Here is a 27,527-nt window from a genome sequence, read left to right as displayed (position 1 = left end):
CCCGCCCCTCCCACCCGGCTCCACCCTCTCCCTCAGGCCCGTCTGCCTTCGCGTTCCACCCCACACCTCCGCTGCGCCCCGGGGCTCGCGCCGCAGGCCCCGCCCCCGCCCGCGGCCGCGCCGCCCGGCTCGGCGTGCGCAGGGCTCACTCTGCCCTTCGCTGGCGTCGGCGTCGGCGGGCAGGTAGGCCCCAGAGGTTTGCTCGCGCGCGCGCGCGCGCGCACGGCCGCGCGCGGGCGGCCCCAGGCCTGGTCCCGGTGCCGCGCCTCCGCCCACGCGAGGTAGGGCCTGAGGGGCGGGGCCGGTCGCGAGGCCTCGGGAGGGGCCGGCGGGAGGCCGCTCTCGGGCGGAGCGGCTGCGCCCGGGAGGGGAGTGCGGGCCGCGAACTAACGGTCACGAACGCTGGCGGCGCCGCGCGACCCACGTGCGCCACCGCGCCCAGAGACCCGGGCACCCAACTCCGCGGCCGCGTCCCCGCGGAGGGCAGCCTATCCGTTTTTCCTGTGGGCGACCCCGTGCCCGGCGCGGGGAGGAGCGTGACAGCGCTGGGCGCCGCCCCCTCGGCGCGGCTCGGCAGGAGGCCCCCGGGTCGCGGCGGGGAAGAAGCGGTGCGTGCTCCCCCTTGGAGACCGTGGGACCACCCGGGCAGAAGGCGCCCTCGGTGTCCCCTGAAAGGCGGAGGGCGGGCTAGCGGGGACCGCGAGTCCCGGGCGGACCCCGCCTGTTTGTCTCCCAGTTAGAAATCGGCCTTAGACAAGATGGAAGGGGAGAAGCGGCCGGCGCCCTACGAGGGCCTGTTTGCCGACGGGCACCTGATCCTGTGGACGCTGTGCTCGGTGCTGCTGCCGGTGTTCATCACCTTCTGGTGCAGCCTCCAGCGGTCCCGCCGCCAGCTGCACCGCCGGGACATCTTCCGCAAGAGCAAGCACGGGTGGCGCGACACGGACCTGTTCAGCCAGCCCACCTACTGCTGCGTGTGCACGCAGCACATTCTGCTGGGCGCCTTCTGCGACTGCTGCGGGCTGCGCGTGGACGAGGGCTGCCTCAAGAAGGCCGACAAGCGCTTCCCGTGCAAGGAGATCATGCTTAAGAGTGACGGCAGGGCCCTGGACGCCATGCCCCACCACTGGATCCGGGGCAACGTGCCCCTGTGCAGTTGCTGCGTGGTTTGCAAGCAGCAGTGCGGCAGCCAACCCAAGCTCTGCGATTACAGGTACGGCCTTTGTGGGTACACGTTGTCCCAGGATGCGGGGTAGGAGTCGGGATCTCGCAGAGTGCGCTAGAGACCTACCTTGATCTCTGCAAATGGCCTCAACTGCCCACTTCAAGGAACCAAGCTTGCCCCGGGTATTGGACAAGCAGGGCAGCTTTGCAGTATCATTTGCCTAGATGATACATCTAGCCTCTGCTCCTCAGCCAGCCTGCCCTTTTGGGTAATAAAACTTGGCACTGAACTTTGATCCAGAGGCCTCTAAGTACTACATACTTCATAGCCACCATGTTACGTTTTCGCTTTTGTTACTATGGATTATTTCCATTTTAAGTGAGAAAAAACGAAGTGTGGACAAATTGACTTTTCCTTAGACTCGCAAAACTGATTCTCCTCAGCATCCTTTTATGAATGGACAGTGAAAACAAGCATCATTCCATGGCAGCGCTTTAATTATCTTTTTCAAATATAGATATTGGTGCTGTGATGAAAGACAAAACTTAAAGGATTCTCCTTTTGCCACATGGCCTTCTTAGGACTGGTAGCATCTTAGACAGTCTTGGATTAAGCCAAGAATATTTTGATGGCTTCTAAATAGACACACATTAGACAACACATGAACATTCTTAAATATTCTCTGAAAATAGGTGAAGATGCTCTTTGCTGGTATTAGAGATTCATAATAAAAGGAGATGCTGCTCCCGCAGATCATCTGCTTTAACTCATTTTGCAGTTGAGCGAATTTTAGTCAGTGTTAGGAATAGTGTTAGGAATACTAACACTTAGCCTTGTCTCAGCCTTAAGTCTGGACATTCCATTGTCCTGAGTTTTATTTCTGACAAGTAGAAAGGGCCCTAAACATGTTTAAGACCTAAAAGAGAAAGCTGACACTAGATAGAAAATTACTTTTTTATTTATTTCCATCTTTATTTTTTTCTTTTACTTCAAAATCTTCTTTTTAATTTGTCTTCCGAATTTAGATGTACTTTTGGCATCAATGAGAGCTAGGTTACCAGCGTCTTTAAATAAATTTAATACCTCTCTCTATAGTTAAGCTTTCGTCTTCAAAAGCTGGGATTAGTTGGAAAGAAGACATGACTGGCATATTATTTCCTTCCCTTCTTGGTGTCTGTGTAGAATTAGATAAAAACGGCCTCCATAAATATCTGAACTGCACTTCAGATACTCCTTAATGAATAATAGTGCTCTGATCTTCCACCCAAATGATTTTACTTAGAAATGAGTATCTGGGGGCGACTGGGTGACTCAGTTAAGCGTCTAGCTCTTGATTTCTGCTCAGGTCATGATCTCACGGTCATGGGATCAGGCCCCACATCTGGCTCTGCGCTAAGGGTGGAAGCCTGCTTGGCATTCTCTCTTTCCCTCTCTCTCCCGCATTCTCTGCCCCTCCCCCACTCATTCTCTCTCTCTCTCTCTCTCTCTCTCTCTCTCTCTCTCTCTCTCTCTCTCAAAATAAACATTAAAAAAAAAAGTGGGGCGCCTGGGTGGCTCAGTTGGTTAAGTGTCAGACTTCAACTCAGGTCACAATCTCACAGTTGGTGAGTTTGAGCCCCTCATTGGGCTCTCTGCTGTCAGTGCAGAGCCTGCTCCGGAGCCTCTACGTACCTCTCTGCCACTCTCTCTCTCTCTCTCAAAAATAAATAAGCACTTTTTTAAAAATTGCATTTGCACCAAAAAAAAAAAAAAAACATATCTGACCCAGTCCCTCCTCTGCTTAATTAAACCCCTACCCCTTCAGTTGCTCCTGGTCACTTACCCTGATGGTCTTTCAGTATAACCTTCAGGTGCTTAACATGGTGCCCAGGGGCTGACGTGCTCTCTGGACCCTGCCTGCCCTTCCAGTTTTTACCTGCCACCACCTTCGTTAAACTTCAAGCACCAGCAACACTGGCTTTTTCATATTTCCCTTCTCTTTCTCAAGGCTTTCCTCCCCTGGCTAGCTTTTAGGCATCCTTAGAGACTTGTCTTGTGTCCTTTCCTCCAGGAACCCTTGCCTGATCTACTCATCCCCAGGCCCAGAGTTTTCCTTTTTGATGATGACGTAATATCCGATATCTCAGTGGTTCTCAAAGTAGGTTCCCCAAACCAGCAGTATTAGCATCATTTGGAAACTTGTTAGAAATGCAAATTCTAGTGTTGCCAGATTTAGCAAACAAGACAAAAACATTTGCAATATTGCGGCCAGCTTATATCCCCCCCAAATCATTCGTTGTTTATCTGAAGTTGAAATTCAGTTAAGCATCTTCTATTTTCTTCGTGACCCTACTCCCACCTCCGACCCCCTGAATCAGAAACTTAGGCTGGAGAGGAGCAGTCTTTGCTCTGGCAGGCCCTGCAGGTAATTCTAAAGTTGTATGTACCTTTTACAACATCAGCCTCTGTCCTTAATGTTGTGTCCTCCCCTTTGTACACAGTGAATGTGATGATACATCTTTTTCTCACGAGTTCTTATCAGATACTCAACAGTCTGTCCTCAGCTTGCTAGAGCCCCTCACCACGGGTGGGGATTGTTTCTGTGTAATTTAGGAAATGCTTGTTACTCCCAGGAGAAAAGAGCATGGCGCCCTGAAGTTGTGCGTGTTCTGCAGTGTTCTCCTGTATTTTAGCAATAGCATTATGCAGGGTTACTGAATGCTCTGACCTTCCATAGGAATGAGATATTTCAAGAAAATAAACTATCTATTAGAACTTTAAACACAAGCCAGACCGTCCCTCTGGATTTTACCCAGCCCTGGCGAGGGCTTCTACCATGTCTGTATCACTACAGAAGTATGAGTCTTAAGGGAAGTATAAAGACCCAGGTAACAACTGATTCTGAAGCTTGTGGGCCAGTTCAGCTCTGCCGAATAAGTGACAGAGGCCCTTTAATTTATACTCATTCAGTCTTGATTCAGTTTTCACACGGTGAGCATCTATGTATTTTGTTTCAGGCGCTGTGCCAGATTCTACTTTCCCTGTAGGTTTTTTTCTCTTCGTGTATATTTCCCCAACCACTATAATGTGTCTCTGCACCTAGTATCGTATCACTCCTTCCCTATCCTTCCTTTTTTTCTTAACTGTCACCTGACTAAAATGGGGAATTGTGTTATAAGTATTCATTATATTTGTTAAATAAACCTTTGTTCCTTATAGTAATCCATCTCTTGTTAAGAAAACTTAAGGTGTTTTTTTTTATTTTTTATGTTTATTTATTTTTGACAGAGAGAGAGAGAGAGAGAGAGACACAGAGCATGAGCGGGGGAGGGGCAGAGAGAGAGGGAGACACAGAATCTGAAGCAGGCTCCAGGCTCCGAGCTGTCAGCGCAGAGCCCGACACGGGGCTCGAATTCACAGACCGCGAGATCATGACCTGAGCCGAAGTCGGATGCCCAACCGACTGAGCCACCCAGGCGCCCCCTTAAGGTGCTTTTTTATTTATAAGGCCTTTTCTTCCTTACATCCTATCCTCTTACACACACTGATTAATGAAACAAAGCTTTTTTCGTTACATCCTATGTAAGAAAAGCTTCCAAAGCTTTTCTTCCTTACATCCTATGCCCCTTACACACACCGATTAATGAAACAAAGCTTCTGACTTTTAGCAGGTGATTACATTGGCCACTTTAGTCTTGACTTTGATCTTAAACTGTATGTTTCTGTGTTCTGTTGGTATGTATTTATTCATTTCTTTAATTATCTGAAATGATGAAAGATCCCAGATCATTTTTTTTAATTTTTTTTTAACGTTTTTATTTATTTTTGAGACAGAGACAGAGCATGAACGGGGGAGGGGCAGAGAGAGAGGGAGACACAGAATCGGAAGCAAGCTCCAGGCTCTGAGCCATCAGCCCAGAGCCCGACGCAGGGCTCGAACTCACGGACTGCGAGATTGTGACCTGAGCCAAAGTCGGACACTCAACCGACTGAGCCACCCAGGCGCCCCTCCTAGATCATTTTCTAGAGTAGAGGTGGACAACCTTTCTATGAAAAGCCAAAACTAAGTATTTTAGGCTTTGCAGACCATATGGTCTGTCATAACTACTTAACTCACTGTCTGTCATGGTACAAAACCAGCCCTAGACAACACATAAATGACTGGGTGTAGCTGTACTACAATAAAACTTTATTCACAACGTCAGGTGGCAGACTTATTTGTAGTTGGCCAACCCCCGTTATGGTGTGAATATCATAAATGAACACCCCGAGGCACCTGGGCGGCTCCGTTGGTTGAACGTCCAACTTCAGCTCAGGTCATGGTCTCACGGTCCGTGGGTTTGAGCCCCGCGTCAGGCTCTGTGCTGACAGCTCGGAGCCTGGAGCTTGCGTTGGGTTCTGGGTCTCCCTCTCTTTGTCTGCCCTTCCCCAGCTCACTCGCGTACTCTCTCTCTCAAAAATAAACATTTAAAAACTTAAAAAATAAATAAATAAATGAACATCTCAACCTCATGTATAGTTCTGCCACCTCCTCTAGCATACTAAAGAAGAGAGCTATCGTGAACAGGTAACTTAACAAAGAATTCTAAGAAGTGTTGCCTGTAGTTTCTTTTTTCCCCTGTGAAGCTTCTTTAAAAAATAAAGCAGTCAGGGGCACCTGGGTGGCTCAGTCAGTTAAGCGTCCGATTCTTGATTTCAGCTCAGGTCATCATCTCACAGTTTGAGGGTTCGGCCCCCACATCAGGCTCTGCTGTCAATGCAGAGCCAGCTAGGGATTCTCTCTCCCTCCCTCCCTCTGCCCCTTTCCCACTCATTCTCTCTCTCTCTCCCTCTCCCTCAAAATAAATATACATTAAAAAATTTTTTTTAAATAAAGCTATCATACACCTGCATAAAAATGGCACATAGGGTGATGTTCTGTCTTGATAAAGGTTTTAGTTATAGGAAAATGTTCATTTGTCAAAACTCAGCAAATGTACAGATTTGTATATTTAATTGTAAATTTTACACCAAAAGAAAAATCCCATAAATAAATGATGAACTCTAGATAAAGATAGGCTTGCTTGCTGAACTATTTAGGAAGTATCCTGATAGCTGCATTCTACTTGAAATACACCAAAAATTAGGTGGATTGATGGATGGATAGAAATGTAATAAAGCAACTATAGGAAGATATTAATGCTGGAATGTAGGTGGTTTACTGTTTATCTGTTTACTGTAAAAAAAAAAAATTCTAACACAAAACATTTTAAAAAGCAAGGAGACTGTCCTTGTTTTTTGGAAATCCTTGTTGAAATATTGAAAGATAAAATCTCATAATGTCTGTAATACTTTCAAACGATTTAGCTATATGTGAGTTTACACAAAGAGATAAAGCAAATGTGGGAAAAAATATCAAGAATCAGAGTGAAGGGTTGATTTAAGGGTATTCACTTTGCTATTCTTTTGACTTCTGTGTAGGTCTAAAATGTCACAAACATAAGCAATGAGTCAGTGACATGATCGCTGGAACTAAAATATCAAGACATTATATTAGTAATGTCTTGTTTTCCCATCAGGTTTGAAATCTAGATCAGGTTAAACACTAATTACAAAACACATAGAGACAATTCTCAATTTTGAATATAGTATTTGTAAGGAAAAGTATAATGTTGAATAACTAGTAAGCATTTTGGCTCTACCTTTAAAGAACAAAGGCTGATAATAGCCATCATTTTAGCTAAAAGAATCTTTTCTGAAATGTATGAGAATGCAGTAAATGATAAAGGTGTCCCAAGTCAGTGGGGATAGAAAAGATTGTTTTACGAATGGTGCTAGGACAGGTATTCTCGGGGGGGGGGGGGGGGGGGGGCGGAGTGAGGTCTTCAAACCACACTATCTGCCACAATAAACTCCAAATGGGTGAAAGCAAGGGCTCTTAGTTCACAGATGGATAAGATTCCAAGAAACCCTGACCCTTTCAGGAGATTTTCAGTGGAGCCTGTAGCCCCGGAAGAAGCACTAAATTAAAGACATGGGTGTGAAAACTCAATGGGTGGGAATTTGCAAATAGTGAAGGACTTCAGAGCTTAAAAGCATTTAAGTAAACCCCAAAGGGAAATAGGGAGCTATCAAAAAATAAACTTAAGTACATTAAAAAGTAAATTTAAAAGAAACCAAAAGAAGTTTGCAATAAATATGACAGGAAAGAGGTTAATACCCCACATAAATCAAAAGTGCATGCAATTATTAAAACCTAGTAAAAGGTGACTATAGGACATGAATCCATTCACAGAAGAAGACAAAAAATACTCAGCATCCCCTAGTGATCAAAAGCCTTCAAATTAAAACAAAAAAATGTGTTTTTATCAAGGAAAAAATTTAAAATACTAACGTGCAGGATTAGCAAGTGTTAGACATGATAGACGTCTCAATGAACTGGTAACAAGCACACTGGACAGATGGACCACATACTGGTTACTGTGAAACTAATGTCCATGTTATGTGTCAACTATACTCAAAAAAATTTTAAAAAGAAAACAGTCTTAGGAAAATGCATGCCCTTTGAGTCAGTAACTTGGCTTTTAGAATTCAAGGGGAATAATCTCATTTATGTTTATGGTTGTTCTTCATGTTGTTTATACTTAGAAAAATAAGCTATCTAAATGTCTTATTTTTAGGGGCACTTGGCTGGCCCAGTCAGTTAAGCGTCTGACTCTTGATTTCATCTCAGCCATGATCTCCAAGTTCATGGGATCGAGCCCCATCGGGCTCCACACTGACAGTGCGGAGCCTGCTTGGAATTCTCTCTCTCTCCCCCTGTCTCTCTGCCCCTCCCCTGCTCCCACTCTTTCTCTCTCTCTTCCCCTGTCTCTCTCTCTCAAAATAAAAAAGTAAAACTTTAAAAATTAAAAAATAATAAATGTCTTATTTTTTTAATGTTAAATTATATATCCATATGGTATGGTACTATATATTCTTTACAAACTATATTTTTTTAAATGTTTAATGGCATAGGACAACGTTCATGATAACATGGAAAGAAAAGTACTGTCCAGATGTGCATATATCATAATGAGAAACACATCTATGCACAGTAAAACTGAGAAATACAGGGGTGCCCGGGTTGCTCAGTTGGTTGAGCATCCGACTTCGGCTCAGATCGTGATCTCATGGTCCGTGAGTTCGAGCCCCGCGTCGGGCTCTGTGCCAACAGCTCAGAGCCTGGAGCCTGTTTCCGATTCTCTGTCTCCCTCTCTCTCTGATCCTCCCCTGCTTATGCTCTATCTCTCTCTGTCTCTCAAAAATAAATAAATGTTAAAAAAAAAAAAAAACCTGAAAAGTACAGCAAAAAGTTAAGATTTATTGTCTTTGGATGATTTTTATTTAATGTCTCTTTGTATTTTCTAAATTCTCAAGTATATGCTGATATTATCTTACTGAAAATGTATTTTTAAAAATGTATGTAGGTAGTTGACGAATGTATTCTGGTTTTTAGAGACTCAAGCAGTACAGCAATACAGAAGGACATAGGATAAAAAGCAGATATTCTTCTCAGCCCTCTCATCCTACTTTTCTTCCCAGAGGAAACCAGTGTGAAATAATTCAGGGGCACCCTTTCAGATTATTCTCAATTACAGTCGCTTGTTGTAAAGTTAATGGTGTGGTCTCAAGCTTAGTCTGAAAGGAACTATTCACTAAACATATGCAAGTTACTTTACAGTTTTCTGTCTAATGGATCATGCAGGTAACACTTCTTTCAGGGGTAAATAAGACTCCTGAGTAAATAGCAGTAATCAGTTGAGAAATCTGAACATCCACCGGAAAAAACAACCTTAAAATAGAAATCCAAAAGGGTTGACCTTGGGCAAAAGACTTTTATTCTGTCTCTTTTTTTTTTAATTCATTTATTTTCTGCCGGCCTGCTTTTGTCTGTGCACTCAGCTCTGCCTGCCTTATCTGTGACTGGATTAAAGTCTTAGCAGATTAATAATAGAAACCTGGGACCTTCACCAGCACTATTCTCTGCTTGTTTCACGCTCATATCCAGAGAGGCGAATCTTACATATCTTCTGTCTATATTTCAAGTACAAACAGAGATTGGTTTTGTATTAACTGCCGACAAGAAATGCACTGTTTGGCTATATCTACTGAAATATTTTCAGATGGTCATAAATTACGAGGTTTTCAAACTGGACAGACTGGACCCCGAGGAACACAAAGACCCAAGCCAGTGGGGCATTTAATTAAGCAGCAAGGACTTTAGGCCTCACAAACATTATTTCAACCAAAGCACAAATAATTAAGATACAGAACCATTGTTCTAGACCCATTCTTGTTTATGTGGATATGTCTACTGGCATTTACCATGTTATAAATTAAAACTGGGAAATTGCTTAAATACTCATTTTTAAAGTGATAAAATATTTTTATGAAAATTTAGTGAGAAGAGTGACATTATTCTACCTTTTTGGTACATTTCTTTGGTTTAGAGACCACCTAGATCCTCCTGTCGGCTGCTGCACTGGGTCTGTACACACTTGAGAGAAGGAAGATGAAATAACATCTTGGTATTAATATTAAAATGATTTTAATCTCAGAGTCGCCCTGCAAGGGTCTTGAGGGGCTCCAGACCATACTTTATTTTTCTTTTAACGTTTTTTATTTATTTTTGAAAGCACGATCACAGAGAGAGAGGGACAGAGGATCTGAAGCTGGCTCTACACTTGTAGAGCCCCATGTGGGGCTGGAACTCACAAACGGCGAGATCATGACCTGAGCCGAAGTCGGATGCTCAGCTGACTGAGCCACTCGGGTGTCCCTAGACCACACTTTAAAAATCACAGTTAAAGGGGCGCCTGGGTGGCTCAGTTGGTTGAGCGTCCGACTTCAGCTCAGGTCATGATCTCGCGGTCCGTGAGTTCGAGCCCTGCGTCAGGCTCTGGGCTGATGGCTCAGAGCCTGGAGCCTGCTTCCATTCTGTGTCTCCCCCTCTCTCTGCCCCTCCCCTGTTCATGCTCTGTCTCTCTCTGTCTCAAAAATAAATAAAATGTTAAAAAAAAATCAAAAAAAAATCAAAAAAAATAAAAATCACAGTTAGGGGCACCTGAGTGTCTGACCCTTGATTTCAGCTCAGGTCATGATCCCGGGGTCATGAGATCGAGCTCTGCATCAGGTGCTTCACTGAGCATGGAGCCTGCTTAAGATTCTCTCTCTCCCTCTTCCTCACCCCTCCCCTGCTCGTTCTCTCTCTCTCTCCCTCCCTCTCCCCATCCCCACTCTCTCTCACTTTCTAAAAAATAAAAATACAGTTATAGAGGCTCCTGGGTGGCTGAGTCAGTTGAGTATCCAACTCTTGATTGCAACACAGGTCATGATCCCAGGGTCAGGAGATCGAACCCTGCGTCCAGCCCTGCGCTGAGCATGGAGCCTGCTTGGGATTCTCTCCCTCCCTGTTTTCTCTGCCCCTCCCCTGCTCCCATGTGTGCAAGTGAGCTCTCTTTCAAAGTAACATTTTTTTTTCTAAGTTCTAAAAAACGCTATTAAACTGCCAAGTATTTTCAAACTTTATTGCTCATTTTCACTGTGCAGATAGTTATAAATCTTCTTTGCTAGATTTTATGCCCAGTAGTGGTGAGATTACTAAAGGATCAGTTTGCACATCAGTGAAATTATGGTTTAAGATTAATTATTGTCTTTGTTTCTTCCTTCCCTCAGGTGCATTTGGTGTCAGAAAACGGTACATGATGAGTGTATGAAAAATAGTTTAAAGAACGAAAAGTGTGATTTTGGAGAATTCAAAAATCTCATCATTCCACCAAGTTACTTGACCTCTATTAATCAGATGCGTAAAGACAAAAAAACAGATTATGCGGTGGTAAGCCAAGTTCATGTAATTGATTTTCACAAAGCTGCCCGAGTCCCTGTGTGACACTTAATGGTGGCCTTGAGGGAAGAATCATTACCGTGGGCTGCAGAGCCCTGCCCAGTGTTTAGAGCTGTGCCACCAAGTTCGGCCCTTGAGTCCTTTCACATCTAAAGGGAAATTGGAGGGGCGCCTGGGTGGCGCAGTCGGTTAAGCGTCCGACTTCAGCCAGGTCACGATCTCGCGGTCCGTGAGTTCGAGCCCCGCGTCGGGCTCTGGGCTGATGGCTCGGAGCCTGGAGCCTGTTTCCGATTCTGTGTCTCCCTCTCTCTCTGCCCCTCCCCCATTCATGCTCTGTCTCTCTCTGTCCCAAAAATAAATAAAAAACGTTGAAAAAAAAATTTTTTTAAAGGGAAATTGGAAATGTTATATTACTGGTTTCTAAATCCCTGCCTGCACCTGCATCACTTGGGGAGCTTTTTAAAAATGCAGATTCCTGACTCCACCTCCATCACCAGGTTTGATTAGGAGGTCGAGGGTAGGTCCCAGGAATCTGTATTTTTCTTTAAGGTCCTCAGACAATTCTGATAAACAGCCAGATTGGAAATTATTTATCATTATCAGTGAAAAGAAAACAGGGATTTTGCTCACACATTGTTCTAACAGAATTTTTCTATTCGGAACTTTATGTTATTTAGAGCATTAGATGCTCCAACAAATAATTTGAACTTTAAAGCTGTCAACACTTCGCAGCATGTATGTGTGTAGAAACTGATCTAAATGTATCTTTCAGTCTTTATGTGGTTCTTAAGGGATAACTGTAAAAATTTGCATTTATTTCCTACTTGAATATGCCAAAATAGTTGAACTATTTTATCTTGAAATTCAGTTTTGTGTCTTTTCCAAGTTAGGATTTTATTTTATTTTATTTTATTTTAGGGTTTTATATCTTAAATGTCATCTTTGACAGTAGTCCTGCCAAAGAAAAAGGCATTTAAAAATTTTTAAATATTATGTTTAATGTTATGGTACATATTTTTTAAACGTACATACAGTGCCTTAATGTGTCTGATTTCAATCTAAGATCATAAGGGGTGAGAATCACTAAGTAAAACTGTAGAACATCATCTTTGTTCACATCCACAAGGAGAAGGGAGAGGAGAGAAAGGGTTAGGTTAGAGAAATACGAATTTCATTTGACTTTGGGCTTTCTATAAATCTGGATTCTTGAATCTAATTGAGTATACCATTTAAAATGTTTAAGTTAAAAAAAAAAAAAAGCCTTACAAACTAAAATACATTAGAATATATTATATCCAGAGAAGGACAGTCAAGGTAAGAGAGCAGAGAAAATCTGTGTCCATGCTGTGAACAGTTGAAAGGATGTAAAATGGATTGCCCAGGAGACGAAACTGAAGAAGGATACAATGCTTCAGGTGTTTGAGCACAACAGTTATATGGAAGAACAAATAACATTATTTCTGGTTGCCTTAGGAAGCAAAATTAGAATGATGAATGAAAGTTATTGAAACACAGATTTTTAACTCAATTTAAGTCAAAACTTTCTAACAATACATGAAGCGCGAGTTAAATTATTCATCTATAAGTTCCCTTTCCATTCTTAGAATTCTTTGATTTATGTATTCGTTGTAGTGTGATAGTTGTTTTTTTTCCCAGCGTATTTACAGCACTATTGCTACCAAGAAATGAAAAATTTATTGCTGGAGCGCCTGGGTGGCTCAGTTGGTTGAGCATCTGACTTCGGCTCAGGTCATGATCTCACACACAGTTCCTGAGTTTGGGCCCTGCGTCCGGCTCTGTGCTGTGTCAGCTTCAGATTCTGTGTCTCCTTCTCTCTCTGCCCCTTCCCTGCTCGCGCTCGTCTCTCTCTCTCGACAATAATAAACACTTTTTTAAAAAAGAAAAATTTATTGCTCACCATCTTTGAGATATTAAACCCTTTTCACTCGCATTAATTTTTTTAGCTAGCCTCTAAGCTTGGAAAGCAGTGGACCCCATTAATAATCCTGGCCAACTCTCGTAGTGGAACTAACATGGGAGAAGGGCTGCTGGGAGAATTTAGGATCCTCCTAAACCCAGTCCAGGTAACTAAAGAGAAAACTTTCCTTCTGTATTAATATCATGCTTAGCTTTTCATTTTCCTTAAGTTGTAATGGTGGTTAATGCTTCAAACCAGTCATCACTTGATTTTAGGAAAGAATTATAAAAGTATCAAGCCATCCAAATATATAGAGAAAGAGGTACTCTCATGGTGGGGACATAAAATGGTGCAGCCACTTTAGAAAAGTGAAGCAATTTCTTAAAAAGTTAAATATAAATTTACCCTACCACCTACCAATCCCATTTCTAGCAGTCTGCCCAAGGGAAGTGAAAGCATATGTCCCGCAGAGACTTTTATGCAAATGTTCATAGCAGCGATATTCATAATAGCCAAAAGGTGGAAACAACCTAACTGTCCATTCGCCAATAAGTTGATAGAACCAAATGTGTACCCACACAAGGGAGTATCACGCAGTGATAGGAAGGGACGAGGTACGATGCATACGTGCAACCATGAACGAACCTCAGAACCATGCTAAGTGAAAGAAGCCAGGTGCAAGGACCCTCGGGGTATGTCCCTTCTATGTGACCTGTCCACAACAGGCAGATGTACAGAAACAGAGGAGTGAGGCCAGGGCTGTAGAATGGGAGTGAGTGCACCCAGACACTGAGGGACCCTCTCGGAGCAGTGAAAATGCTGTAGACTGGATTGTGGTGGTTGCACAGCTCCGTAAACTGACTAAAAGCCATTTAATTGTGCACTTTAAAAGCGCATTTCCATATATATAAATTGTGCCTCAGTTTAAACAAGAAGAATAAAAGGATGGCAGCACTGAGTTTACGTGCTGGCTGCTTCTAGTTTGAAAAACATTTATAAACAACTCCTGCGACAATCAGAAACACAATAATTTTTTTCCTTCCCGTTTGTATTTTTCCCTTTCAACAATAGATACTTAAGGAAATTATAAAAGTAATAAAAAGGGAAAGAAAATCACCTGCAGTTTCCCCACACCAACATCGGTTGTTTTCATTTGTCCGTGTTCTTTGCATGCATTGTCTGTGCGTCTGCATATTAACATCACAGTAACAATACTCTAGATTTAAAATTTGTGTTGTTTTCAGTACTTAAAGAGCATTTGTCCCTGGTGTGATGTAGTCTTCATAATTACACCTGAAATGATGAAGATAATTAATTGAATGGATATGTCCTGTTTATCCAGGCTCCTGCTGCTGGAGATTGAGTTTGTCTCATAATTATACAACCATAAATAATGCCACACTGAATACCTTTGTAAACAGGCGTTTTCATTTTTTAAAATGTTTTCCTAGATCATTTACAGAATTAGAGGTATCAAGGGTCCTTGCATCTTTACATCATTGTATGTATGTTGCAAAATTACTTTCCAGAAGTGTGCACTAACTTGCACTAGTGATGGATTTGAAAAATCCACTATAAAATATGAAGTAATGTGCTAAGGGTGAACTTAGCACATTCTGGTTTCATGTGAACAGGAAGGAGGCAGTGTCGTGTAATGGATAGACTATAGGACTGAAGGTGTATGTCAACACTTAAGTATTGGGGGACTCACAGGCAAGTTATTTAACCTCCCTGCGCCTCAACTTCCTGGTCAGTAGAACGAGGCTTACTTGTGAGTAGGGCCAGCGTCCAGATGAGCCGCAGTATCAGCAGTCTGGCGCATCGCTAGGCGCTTCGTAGCCCGCGTTGTTCTCTAACCGCATCCATACTTATCTGGGGGGACGTCATCCTCACAGATGGAGGATAGTGTTGGATACAAATAAGTTTTCTTTTTCTTTCACTTCTAGGTTTTTGATGTAACTAAAACCCCCCCTGTGAAAGCCCTGCAGCTTTGCACTCTCCTTCCCTGTCACTCGGCCCGCGTGCTTGTTTGTGGAGGGGACGGCACGGTGGGCTGGGTCCTGGACGCAGTCGACGAAATGAAGATTAAGGTATCAACCTTTAAGACCTGCGTGCCCTTCGCAGAAGCAGTTCCGAGATAACGGATACAGTATTACGGTTACATTTTTTATTACGCAGATAAATATTAGAAGACATTGCCAATTTTGAACGTTATGATTAAGCAGTTCCTATAACCTTCAGCGAAACAACATACAGCTGTTATATTTGTGTCTCTCTTGCTTTGGTCTATAAGTTTTACCAAATAACATTACCCCACAAATCATCTGAAGAGAAAACTCCCAACACACGTCTTCCGTTTTCTAGGGACAAGAAAAGTACATTCCGCAAGTCGCAGTCCTGCCTCTGGGAACAGGCAACGATCTGTCCAATACCTTGGGCTGGGGCACAGGGTACGCGGGAGAGATCCCCGTCGCTCAGGTCTTAAGAAATGTGATGGAAGCAGATGGAATTAAACTAGATAGGTGAGTTTTACTTCCTCCAAAAGGTAGATTTCTGGAGCTTCGGTAATACTATTTGGTCTAAAAATGAAGACTTGAAGTAGTTACAAAATGTAACTTAAATGTAAAAGACTGTGTTAATTGTACTCATCCACGATGCTGGGGTTTTGTTATGTTATATGAGGACTGAAGTCACATTAGGTAGAGCACTCATCTCAAAATTTGTGTAGTCACTTAGGTGTGCTTATTTTTTCAAATGCTTTTTTAATAAAAGTACTTCATCTACAGGACTGCAAAGTTAAGTGGCAGTTAATTTGATTATAATTGCCTTTTTTTTTTAACTTCTGTATTTTAGATGGAAAGTTCAAGTAACAAATAAAGGATACTACAACTTAAGAAAACCCAAGGTATGTTTTCTGGGCCTCAGTTGCATGTGATTTCAGCACTCTTAACTAGTCTGTCATTTTATAGTGGATTTTTCAAATTCATCATGAGTGCAAGTTAGTGCCCATTTCTGGAAAGCAGTTTTGCTTTGTACACGTGTGGTGCAGCGGTGGGATACAGAGACGCGGTGCTTATTCCCTCTGGGGACCGGTTATGGAGCAGAAGAGAAACCCACGTGCTCAGCCCCCAGTTGGCCTGTAAAGAGGGCTGTGGGGGAAAACACGTTGTGAGTGCGGGTAGCGCCTCCCTGGCAGATCGGGCTGGAGAGGTTTCGGGGGAAGAGAGGGGTGAGGTGGCCCTTAAAAGGTAAACGCAATTTAGATGGACAGAGAAAGGAACAAAAGACTTTCCAGGCAGATGAAATCGATCCTGGGGACACAAATCATGGTTAGCAAATACTGCGGAGATCAGCTCTGTGTTTTCTAAAAGATACTCTGGGGGTGGAGTGAAAATAGCCTTGAAAATTGCATGAGGGCAAAATACGGGGACTTTTAGCAGGAAGACAGCAAAAACATTGTAGAGGTGGAAGTGATCGACCCTTGGCAGCTCGGTAGTAGAGCAAGAGAGAAAATACACGTTATGCCAGATTTCTGGTTGTTGCGGCTGGATGTGTGGGAATGACCGTAACCAGGATACAAAGAGAAAGAGTTTCAGGTTTGAGTAAGAGGAAAAGGAGTTAGATTGGGGGCATACCAGCCTTGAGGCTGTGGCACATTGGAAGGGGGTTGGAAATGCAGGCTTAGTTAGTGCTCAGGAACAAGACAGAGCTGGGGATGGAGACTGAGGCACTCATGCTGGGCTGGGAAATAAATTAAGCAAGGACCAACATCCTGGCTTGACACGGATAGAAACTGAGACCCTGGGGGTTGCAGTGAAAGTGAAAAGCAGGTGTAATGGGCATACAGGAGAAACCTGGGTGCAAAGTAGAGCCATTCTAGATGATAAGGTCTGAGGTGCAGCACATTACTCAGAAAAGCAAAGTGAAATTTATGTGGATTGTCATTGGCCTTTGAACCGAAGCTTTATTTATGGAAACTTCACTGGATAGGTAGCATCAGCTCTAAGTGAAATGTAAATGCAGAAAGCATTAAATTTTGATAAAGAACATAAAGACTGAGATTTAACAGATTACACATATGTAACAGGCTTAGATTGAAGCATATTGTAGTTGCTCATTCTTCCCCCTTTTCACAGGAATTCACAATGAACAACTATTTTTCTGTTGGACCTGATGCTCTCATGGCTCTCAATTTTCATGCTCATCGCGAGAAGGCACCATCTCTGTTTTCTAGCAGAATTCTTAATAAGGTGTGTTGGATAAAATAACATTTCCTGCTTATCACTGAAGGTACAGTAAAAATAGTTCAATTGTATCTAGCCCTCTTCCAAGTAGATTCAGATAGAACTTACTTACGGAAACGTTCACCTGCTCTGTTTTGTTATTGAAGTATTTTGTGGCTGTGACAAACTTCTTACAATTTGGAGAATGTTCCACAGCACATTCTGCTCCAGCAGCAACTAAGTGAAATTCACGATAGCCTATCTTACTTAAATGGCAACAAACATTGGAAAGAATTTTAGGCAGGCAGGATAAACTTTTGGTGAAGTCATGAACGAGAAAAACATAGATTCCTTTGGCTTCAGAAAGCTCCAAAATGCAGATGAAGGGAGAAAGGGAGCAGTTCGTTTGCCACGGCTTTTACCTACGCTCACCACTCTGACTCCTAGTACAAGTGATTCCTTTGGTGCAAGTTTCACTTTGGAATTGTTTTTTTTTTTAATGGCTTTTGGTGATTGAGCAACAGGATGTAAAAATTTAATGCGAAGCGGTTTTGCTCCTGGTTTCAGTTTTACAAGTAGTTCACATTTACAAATAGTTACCTCTTACTAATATAATTACTAAGGCCGCAAGTGTTGCCGTTTGTACAATTAGTCATTAACATCTCAGAGCTTCCATCAACCTATTTTCGGAAGTGATTATAAGTGTCCTTTAGATGTGTCTCTATTCCTTTCATTAAGTGATCTCAAGTACTAGGAAAAGGTGGAGTTTTCTAATTTTGATACAGTATTTCTTTATAAAATGTAGCTTTTTGGACAAACTGGGAGAAAGCACCATTTAGGCACATGCTACTGAAAAATGGGCTACTTCAGCTCAGAAGTAACACGTCCTTTTTCCCCAGGAGAACCTAGTCCACTGTAAGCAAGCAAGGCTCGATGATCACGTCAGGGATCGTTGGTTCAGTGTCTTATCTTGCTTACGAGCTCGTTAGGTTGCTTTAATATCCCATTTTCTGTCCATTTCTCCTAGGCTGTTTACTTGTTCTATGGAACCAAAGACTGTTTGGTACAAGAATGTAAAGATTTGAATAGAAAAGTTGAGGTAAGCTTTTAAAGTTTTAGGTGGTCTCTGGATTATAACCTTTTTTTAAGAAAAATGCTGAATTTTGTTAACATATTTTGCTAACATACATGGAATATTTATTGTGGGCCAGGCGCTTTACTGAGTGCTTCATACACATTATCCCACTGTGTTGTCACCACAATCCTACAAGTCAGGCACTACTCTGTTGCCATTATGCAGAAGAGAAAACTGTTTGAAATGAAGTAATTTACCCAAAGGCACACATAATCAGGATTTGAACCCAGGTTTATCTCCCTCCGGTCTGTTGAACTGATACTGAGCAGCTTTCCATTCACACTTGATGACAAATGTGAAGCAATCTTCACGTAGTACCCGACTCATCATGGACTCTCAGAGGAAGTTTAAATGCAAAGTTTATATGACAATTGTGATGTGTCTCTCTTCTATACAAAGCAAAGTCGAGATGTAGGAGCAGGAAAAACAGAATATTAATGAGTGCTTGTCGCTACAGTATCCCTGATGTCATGATACGGCAAAATCTTGTGTATATTCCTTGCTTGCTTCCAGAAAGAATCTGTAATGGTTAACAGCACCAACAAACACATTAATACAGAGAAACGTAAAAACTAGTAAAAAGAATAAAAGGGCAAGAGCTTAGGAAGAGAGAAAAGTGAGCAGGGAGTGTGAGGGGCCTGATGATACGTATGCCGGGCAATTAGGCTAACGCTGAGCTCACACGCTTTGCGGCCACAGCGCAGGAGGAATGGCAAGATTTGCCATAAAAAAAGTTCCTTGCCCTTTATTACATTTGCTTCATCCTGGGCTTTGATAACCTTGGCGGAATGGGCAAACATGCTAACGCTTTATTGTTTTGTGTGATATTTTATTTATACAAAAGTTATTTGTGAAGCCACCTACACGATGCCAGGCACTGTCCTAGGTACTGGGGATCCAGTGATAAATCCCTTGCTCTCACTGAGTTTACAGTGTAGAGGGAAAGAAAACATTTAAAGCACACTGCAGGATAGTGTGACAGGTGACATGATCAGGAAATCTTACAAGAATAAATAAGGGTAGTACATAACCCAGGGGCTGGAGAGACTGTCTAGGGAAAGTGACTGTAACATGTCTTTCTGAAAGAAGTGATGAGCTGGAATCTGAACATTAAATAAGAGATAGCTGAATGAAAAAGAAGGTGGAAATTGTTCTCCACTAAGAAGCATATGTGCAGAGGCCCAGAGGTGAGAGAGAACATGGTGTATTCGAGGGAGCTCCAGCTGGAGGATAGCTCACAGGAGGGACAGAGCAGGAGCAGAGGCCAAATCTCAGAGGGGCCGTACTGGCCCGTGAAAGAACTTGGATTTCATCCTGAGCTCCAGTCAAGCGCAGAAGGGCTGCAGTCAGGATGACATATTTGCATTCCCTAAGTGCTCAATTTCCTGCTCTGAGAGCAATGAAGATGAGGAGAGACGGGCCAGGTAGGCACCTGCAGGGCAGAGGTGAGGGTGTGCTGGACTTGGGACTGTCCGGAGTGACGGAGAGGGGAGGTGCTTGAAAGTAGAGGGTAAAGGCGAGGAAATCAAAGATGACCCCAGGTTTCCGGCCCAGGCACCTGAGGCCCACGGGGGTGCTCTTTCCTGGGAGGTAGACAGTAGGGGCCGCAGGGAAGATGCTTTGCGTTAACCCAGTCTTGCGCCCAGCAGTTGCAGGTGCCACCACTGGTTGGAACCATTTTATGGGCAGTAGGATCCACAGATCTGGCCCGGTTCACTGTCCTGGACCAGCAAGATAGAGCTGTCAGCGCTGAGATGGCAGTTAACGACATGGCACTGGCTTTTTCCTCCGGAGTCTGCGGCCCGAGAAGAGAGCGGAGCCTAGAACATAGCTAGAGGCGGGAGGTGGAACTCAGCAGTGACCGAGGAGGAACACCCAGAGGAGGAGGGTCTGACTCCCAGAAGTGAAGGGAGGGAGTAGTTCAGGAAAGGGTGTTGGGTGCCACTGAAACAGTAAATTGGGTAAGGCCTGAAAAAGATGAGATTAACAAAAACTGTGTCATTTTACCTTAGTTTAAAAAAAATGAAGTTGTTATAATTAATGTAATAACCACTGAACAGATGGGAAAGGCTGATTCCTGGGGCAGGGGGTGGGGGGGAGCGGGTAGGAAATAGTCTTCTCTACATGTGTGTCTGTCACATCCTGTATGTGTGCGGATGGAGGTGAACCCTTGGTGGAAGTGTGCAGAAATAGTATGCCCTGTAGTAATTCACTACTTGCGTTTCTTTAAAGCTAGAACTGGATGGTGAGCGAGTAGAACTGCCCAATTTGGAAGGTATTATAGTTCTGAACATCGGCTACTGGGGCGGTGGCTGCAGACTGTGGGAAGGGATGGGAGATGAGACTTACCCTCTAGCCAGGTATGTACATTTATGATTGGGTTTTTTATGACACTGTTTTCTTTAAAGCAGTCTGTTTTGGGGGCGCCTGGGTGGCTCAGTCACTTAGGCATCCAGCTCTTGATCTCAACTCAGGTTATGGTGTCATGGGTTCATGAGATCGAGCCCCACGCCCAGCTCTGCACTGTCAGCTTGGGATTCTCTCTCACTTGCTCTCTGCCCCTCCCCTGCTCACATGCACGCGCGTGCTCTCTCTCTCTCTCTCTCTCTCTCTATCTCTCTCAAAATAAACATTAAAAAAAAAAAAAAACAATCTGGGGTGCCTGAGTGGCTCAGTTGATTAAGCATCCGACTTCAGCTCAGGTCATGATCTTGTGGTTCGTGGGTTCAAGACCTGCGTTGGGCCCCGCACTGACAGTGCAGAGCCTGCTTGGGGTTCTTTCTCTCTCCCTCTCTCTCTCTGCCCCTCCCTGACTTGTGCTTTCTCTCTCTCTTGAAATAAACTTAAAAAAAATTTTTTTAGGCACTCTGTTGTTTATAGACTAATATTTTTTCAAATTTCTATTTTTGTATGTGTCATTAATATGAATACCTTATTAAATAATAAGTTGATTGTCCACCGCTGTGAAAAAGTATTTGTCTTAACGTGACTGATCTTACTTCATTGCATCACACAATCCATGTGTCCTTTTTCCAACTGTAGGCATGATGACGGTTTGCTAGAGGTCGTTGGAGTGTATGGGTCTTTCCACTGTGCTCAGATTCAGGTGAAACTGGCAAACCCTTTTCGAATAGGACAAGCACATACGGTGCGGGTAAGTGATATATTGCTCTGTATTTCATTGAGTCCCATTTCTAAGCCACTGATCCATAGCGAAAGAAATACACACTATAGCTTTCCAGAAACAGTGGTGCACAGGGGCACCCGGGGGGCTCAGTCAGTTAAGCATCCGATTCTTGATTTTGGCTCAGGCCATGAGCTCAGGGTTCATGGGATTGAGCCCCACCTCAAGCTCTGCACTGGCAATGCAGGGAGCCTGCTTCAGATTCTCTCTGTCTCTCTCTGTCTCTCTGTCTCTCTCTCTCTCTCTCTCTCTCTCTCTCTGTTCCTTCTCTGCTCATGCACTATGCACTCTATCTCTCTCTAAATAAATAAATTAACTTAAGATTTTTTTTTCTAAAAAGTAAATAAATAAACAGTGGCTTACACCCACACTGTCACTCAGCCTCCACCAAAGGCTTCGATATGATGGGGAAGAAACAAAGTGTTCAGTGGAAAAGAATCCCTTAAACAACTGATGATAAAGATATATTCAGATTAATTTTCTAAGAAGGAAATGCTCATAATTGTCCCTAGAAAAGTTAAGGGACTGTGGATGATACTACTAAGGAAGACCTTTCTGAGCTTCTGGGGACTTACTTGTTTCTAATTATCTGTTCCCTAATACCAGTTGATTTTGAAGTGCTCGATGATGCCAATGCAGGTAGATGGGGAGCCGTGGGCCCAGGGCCCCTGCACTGTCACCATAACTCACAAGACGCACGCAATGATGTTGTATTTCTCTGGAGAACAGACGGACGATGATATCTCCAGTACTTCAGATCAAGAGGACATAAAGGAAACCGAGTAGATGGATGAGGAATGAAAGTTTAGAATTCTCCCAAACAAGTAGATACATATTTGTCCAGGAGTAAAATTCTCTATCAGCTGTTTGGTCTTAATTTCACCAGTGGTAGAATGGGTATACATCTGTGTAAATAGCATTCCAAAAACAGCCAAATTGCCAGTTGTTTACAGATGCCTGTTCTTTTTTCAGCAAAATGGTCCCGTCATATAGTACTAACTTTACAAAGTCCCAGAGGGCTAATGACTTGCAGGTGAGATGTTTGTCATGGCTTGATGTGTGAGAGCAGGACTCGCTCTGAGGTCCACAGTCTCCTTCCTTATTCTTGAACACACATTTGATGGACAAGATGTAGGTGGAAGAATCAATTGCCATCTTAATTCTTAATGTTGTGACACCATCCTAACATTTGAAAAGTTAACTTGCTTTTTTGAACGGAGATGACTGGTGTCCTACCCCCAGGGTTAGTGCGGGGCCTTCCGCCGCGGCTGGCCCCCGAAGACTTCTCAGCCTAGCACTGTGTGGATCCATACGGATCTGTTTCCAGGAAACCTAAAAAGGAGAAGTGTTAAAGGAAGACATTACTTAAATTTTTTATATAACTTTTAGGAGCAGATTGAGACCCCCAGATGTTGCTTGGTTAACCCTGTTAATGACCACGTTGAGCTGAAATTCAGCATCTCATTTATGACCCTGTGGAGCCAGAAGACAGCCACACAGTTGAATAGGTAACAGTTGACATTCACAGCACTTCGGATTGAAAGTTTCCAAGCTAGACTGTTAACCAGTTTCTCCTGAGTAAGAGACAGTATCAACAATTGAAAAAAAGTACTACAGAAAATGTATTTGTCCTATTAGTTGCTCAAAAGAAGTTTGATAATGATTAGTAACTTCTAAAAGTTCAGTGGTCTTGTAGTATTTGAAGTACAGTAGTCTTTTATATCCAAAGTACAGAAATTCCCCTTGGGGAAACAGACAGAATCCTGTGCTAAAATGTTTATATCGTATTTATTTTAAAATGAGAGAGAGATTTTTTTTATTTATTTATTTTCTTCATTGTGGTATACTTGTGTTTAGTGTTTACAATATATGGCTTTATTTAATAAGTTAAATTCGTCACATAAATTCAGCTAGTCACAATCAGAAATGTAGCCTATTGACTAAAGAAGTAAAACCCATAACTTAATTTTCCTGGAATATCATCCAGATATTCTCATTCTTCGGAAACATTACTCAATATTTTTTAAAAAGAGGGAGAATGAAAGCACTGGCAAACTACCTTTACGTAACTGAAAGTTTTGTTTCATTGTTTTATTTGACTCTCAATTGCCAGAAACTGATTGAAGGGCTGGTCTCATGGTTCCCCAGTAGATGGCACTCTCCTGGTGTGAACCCTCCTGATCCCTCAGGCCAGTGAGGCACACCCTTGGGCCACCAGTGTGGTGTTTTCCTAACAAATGGCCCATTTGTGGGCTTGGTGGTCTTTCATGCCGTTAATCTCTGAAAGACGAGACTGTATCCCCCAAAACACCATTAGCTTCCTATAAGGATCTATTATGAATGTACCATCCGTGAATTGCCATTAAACTTAAATTTCATTCACCTTCAGGCCAAAGCCATGTTTTAAAGGAAAAACTTAGTAGTGATACAGTAGTCAGTGCATTATATAAAATACTCTGATTCTGCTTCAGTTAACCTCTTCCACATCTCAACAGGAGATGGTAAATTCTAGTATTGACAGATTTTGCGAGCGGATCTGTTTTCACCTTTTCATACACCTTTCATGGTAGGGAACCTGTCGCTATTGGTGGCAGAGTTTTGTAGATTTTCTTTTATGGACCGATCATGTTTTGAGTATAACGAATTTTATTCCTTAACTCATGGTCGACACTGTTACAGGTATCCCATTTTATAAATCTAGGCTACAATTTATCTTACTATAATTCCACAGTGCTAATTGTAGAATCAAAGTAAATAGTTTGGGATGCCAGAATTCAAATCATCAAAATAGCTAGAAAGCTTTGGTAATAACCATAATGTTACATCGGATCTAGAACAGGTTTATATACAACACCCTTGTTTATTTAAACAAATTGTTTTTTTCAATTTTCATAATCCCATGAGGCTTTTCCCTGCTGACCCTTCATGAAGCTTTTCCGTTACCTTAGTCTCAGTCATTCAGATTCATTTAGGAAACTTATTTTTGAATACCATGTCATCACACATCTTATTTTAGCAAAGTCCGTTTACTTTTTAGGCACATTTGTCCGGCATTTCAAATAAATGTACAGGCACGGGTCTTGTTTTCAAAAGGATAGTTTACAAGACTCATGTTGCAAGTATATTCTAAGTATATTTAAGAGTCGCGGTTGTTGACATGACCAGTGATTCTATACTTTACAAAAAATCATTTGCCATAATATTTTCCTGTTCCATTTTAAATTGTCTTGACTAAACACGAAAACAAATTCTGTGTTCTCAGGAAGAAATACATAAAGCGAAGCCTAGCTCCATGTCTGTTTTCAGATTCCTCTCCCCCTTTACTGTCCTCCTACATTCCTAACCCCTTCAACTTCGTGGCTTAAACACTGAACACCTGGCAGCTCTTATGGACCCCATAAGTAGATGGTGATAATTTCTCAGTGCTTTTTATGTTGCGTAGAAATCAAACTGACTTGTGTTTTAAAGCACAAGTTGTCTGATAGTGAGGTTACACGACCTTAAATGGGTTTTAGGTTTTCTGCAGCAATTAGCTGGGAACCCCTAATGTAGCTACTGTTTATAAAAATTTTATAGTCAAAATTATTTATTTTTATTTTTTTAGGGTGTGTCAGAATGTGTCGTATTTGCTTTTTGAAATATGTTTGCCTACTTCGAGTTGTAAAATATTCTGTGGCTCAGAAATTGTCAAGTCCTTTTTGCGTTGTAAAAATGAACACTACCAGCATGTCAAAAGAAAAATAGTTTGCATTTGTAATGTAAAGTAAAATTGTATTTACTGTATATTATGGAATTTTAAATTTGCACTAACTAGGAAACTGTAAAGGTTATGTTAATTTACAGATTCATGTGGATCCGAATACATCATTTGTACTTATTTGGCCAAATAGGTCAGTAGAATAGGTGATAGTTTTGTGTGGTTTTTCCTTGAGGTGATAACATTGAAGCAAGAACCAGCACTTTATACTCAGAATTGTTTTTAATTCTACCTAATTTGGGACAATGGAATGTAGGTCGATTTATAAAAAAAAATATATCTAGGAACTTAAAAAGAAAAGAGTGTTGTTACTCTGTCCCACTCCGAATGAAGGCATGTTCCCAGCAGCAAGACAGAAGTGGTTCTGCGCTTGCTTTTAAAGTATGCCCTATAGCTTTCCCACATCTTCCCTGTAAGGCCTCTCTCCTCTTTATCAAAGTGTGATCTACCAGTTGTCTGCAGCGTACGTCCGAATCACCTGGGGAGCTCTGATGCCGAAGGCCAGGCCCTGACGTCATGAATCAGTGTCTCTGATGGGACGTAGACATTTCGTAATCCCATGAGGCTTTTCCCTGCTGACCCTTGGTGCTTTTATTCACAAGCACCTCGAGTGCTTCTGATGCGCGCTGACATTTTTAAAGCGACTGGTCTGTACCTCATGCGTTCACCCAGGGCTTTTGCTGGATGGATAGCATGCAGGAAAATTGAATCAGATGTTCTTAAAATTGTTTTTCCTTCACTCCGCTAACTGCGTTCTTCCCCCACAAATCTCTCTCCTAAAGGAATGCTGTGAACGATTTGTTCATGTCCTATCCTATCCAAATTGATATATTTATCTGGACGCTATTACCTAAAAATTGGTAGCCTCCGATTCTTACATGGAAACGGGTTTTGAAACTATGATCTAGGGAGTCTTAGAGAACAGGTGGTGCTCAGGGGCCAGTGGGATGGGCCCCCAAGGGGCTCCCGCTTTCTCCCTTCATTCGGTGCAGCCCCCCCACTGGATGCTGCCTAAGGTAAGATTTCAGTAAATAAAATTCTGCCTCTTTTTGAAAAAAAAAGGATTCCATACTTTTTAAAAGGGTTTGGAAGCCACTACTCAGTGAATGACTCTGTCACCTGGTTAATTTTCTGCTGATTTTTACATATTCAGAAACCTCGTGTTTTTTGACAAAAAATATTTTGAAGGTCTTGCTGCTTGGAATATGACCATCTGGCTATTTCACAAGTTTTAAAGGCATTTTCTTTTTTTTTTTTTTTTTTTTTTTTTTTTTGAATAGTAAAGCACTGGCTTAACCTCTGTTCCTCACATTTCTGATGTTAGTATAGAAATGGTCTGAGTATTTAGTTCATTTTAGTTAGTAAATACACATACACATTTCCCCCCCACGGCCCCGACTGTAGTCTGTGCCTGAGGCTTGCAGGAATGAAGGAGGTGCGTTCCAAGGATCTGGAGAAAGAATCCAAAAATGTCCCCCTCTCAAACAGAAGCTCACAAAACATAAATGATTGCACTTAGCCATCTGCAGAGAGGTCTGAAGAAAGTCAGAGATCTAGAAGCTGTAAATGCAGGTGTATTTCCTTGGTGTCTGCCAGGGATTGGACTCCCTCCAGTAAAGGAAAGTGTCCAAGCAGAACGCACTGAGCAAGATAAACCATACGTAATTTCCACCTTGTGGTGCTTTCTGGTGACCGATGTGGAAGGTTGAAAAGGAGAGCTGGGAAGTTAGGTTGCTATCCTTGTTCCCCTCACACTAATCAGGCGACAGGGCATCTGTCCTATGTGCGGACCTCACCGTGTGTGAGAACATACCTGCAGGAAGGGCAGGCGGGGTATAGTCGGAGGACGGTGGCTCATCAGAGCGTGTGCTGCCCTCACTCTCCACTCTCGTTCTGGGCCCTGCTGGTAGTTTTCCTCTCGAATTTGAGCTGCTTGAAGGAGCCCGACAGATGAATGGGCGCTCTGATTTGTAATTCTATTGTATACGAGTTTCGAGCAGCCTGGATCCTCGCCCTGATCGCTCGCAGGTGAGCTGACTGAACTGGCTCCCTGGCCCACGGTGTGGACACTCGGGGTGGCTCCGCCTCCTCAGCCAGCTGGCCTCGCACTTCTCCCACCCCCATCCCCCACCAGGCCACACACCACGAACACCACTTAAGCACCCTGTGTTCCTGAATTGCTTTTGTTGGGTTTGCTCCGTGTTGTGGTCGATGCCTACTGAGAAATGTGAATTAAAGCACTGATATGTGGAAAACCTTTGCTTGTTTTTTAATAAAAGTTAAAGTGCAGCACTCCAGAAA

General features: G+C 42.7%; 1 protein-coding gene across 2 annotated transcripts; it reads left to right on the top strand.

The window, feature by feature from the left end:
- Nucleotides 1-85: 85 nt before the first annotated feature.
- On the top strand, nucleotides 86-27,527 carry DGKE (diacylglycerol kinase epsilon). Of its 2 annotated transcripts, XM_086686901.1 has the most exons (12): nucleotides 86-281; nucleotides 737-1,213; nucleotides 10,841-11,000; nucleotides 12,974-13,093; nucleotides 14,874-15,017; nucleotides 15,292-15,449; nucleotides 15,781-15,832; nucleotides 17,064-17,177; nucleotides 18,178-18,249; nucleotides 20,518-20,645; nucleotides 21,328-21,439; nucleotides 22,076-27,527. In XM_086686901.1, the coding sequence occupies exons 2-12, from the start codon at nucleotides 759-761 to the stop codon at nucleotides 22,253-22,255; spliced, it is 1,695 nt and encodes a 564-aa protein (XP_086543027.1). In that variant the 5' UTR covers nucleotides 86-281; nucleotides 737-758; the 3' UTR covers nucleotides 22,256-27,527. The 2 variants fall into 2 exon arrangements, with proteins under 2 accessions (XP_086543027.1, XP_086543028.1); XM_086686902.1 differs by lacking the exons at nucleotides 86-281; nucleotides 12,974-13,093 and having other exon boundaries at nucleotides 304-1,213.

The sequence above is a fragment of the Puma concolor genome, chromosome E1, assembly GCF_028749965.1.
Source record: "Puma concolor isolate L17-30 chromosome E1, mPumCon1.1.hap2, whole genome shotgun sequence".
Lineage (NCBI taxonomy): Eukaryota > Metazoa > Chordata > Mammalia > Carnivora > Felidae > Puma > Puma concolor.
This window is presented reverse-complemented; position numbering and strand designations above follow the sequence as displayed.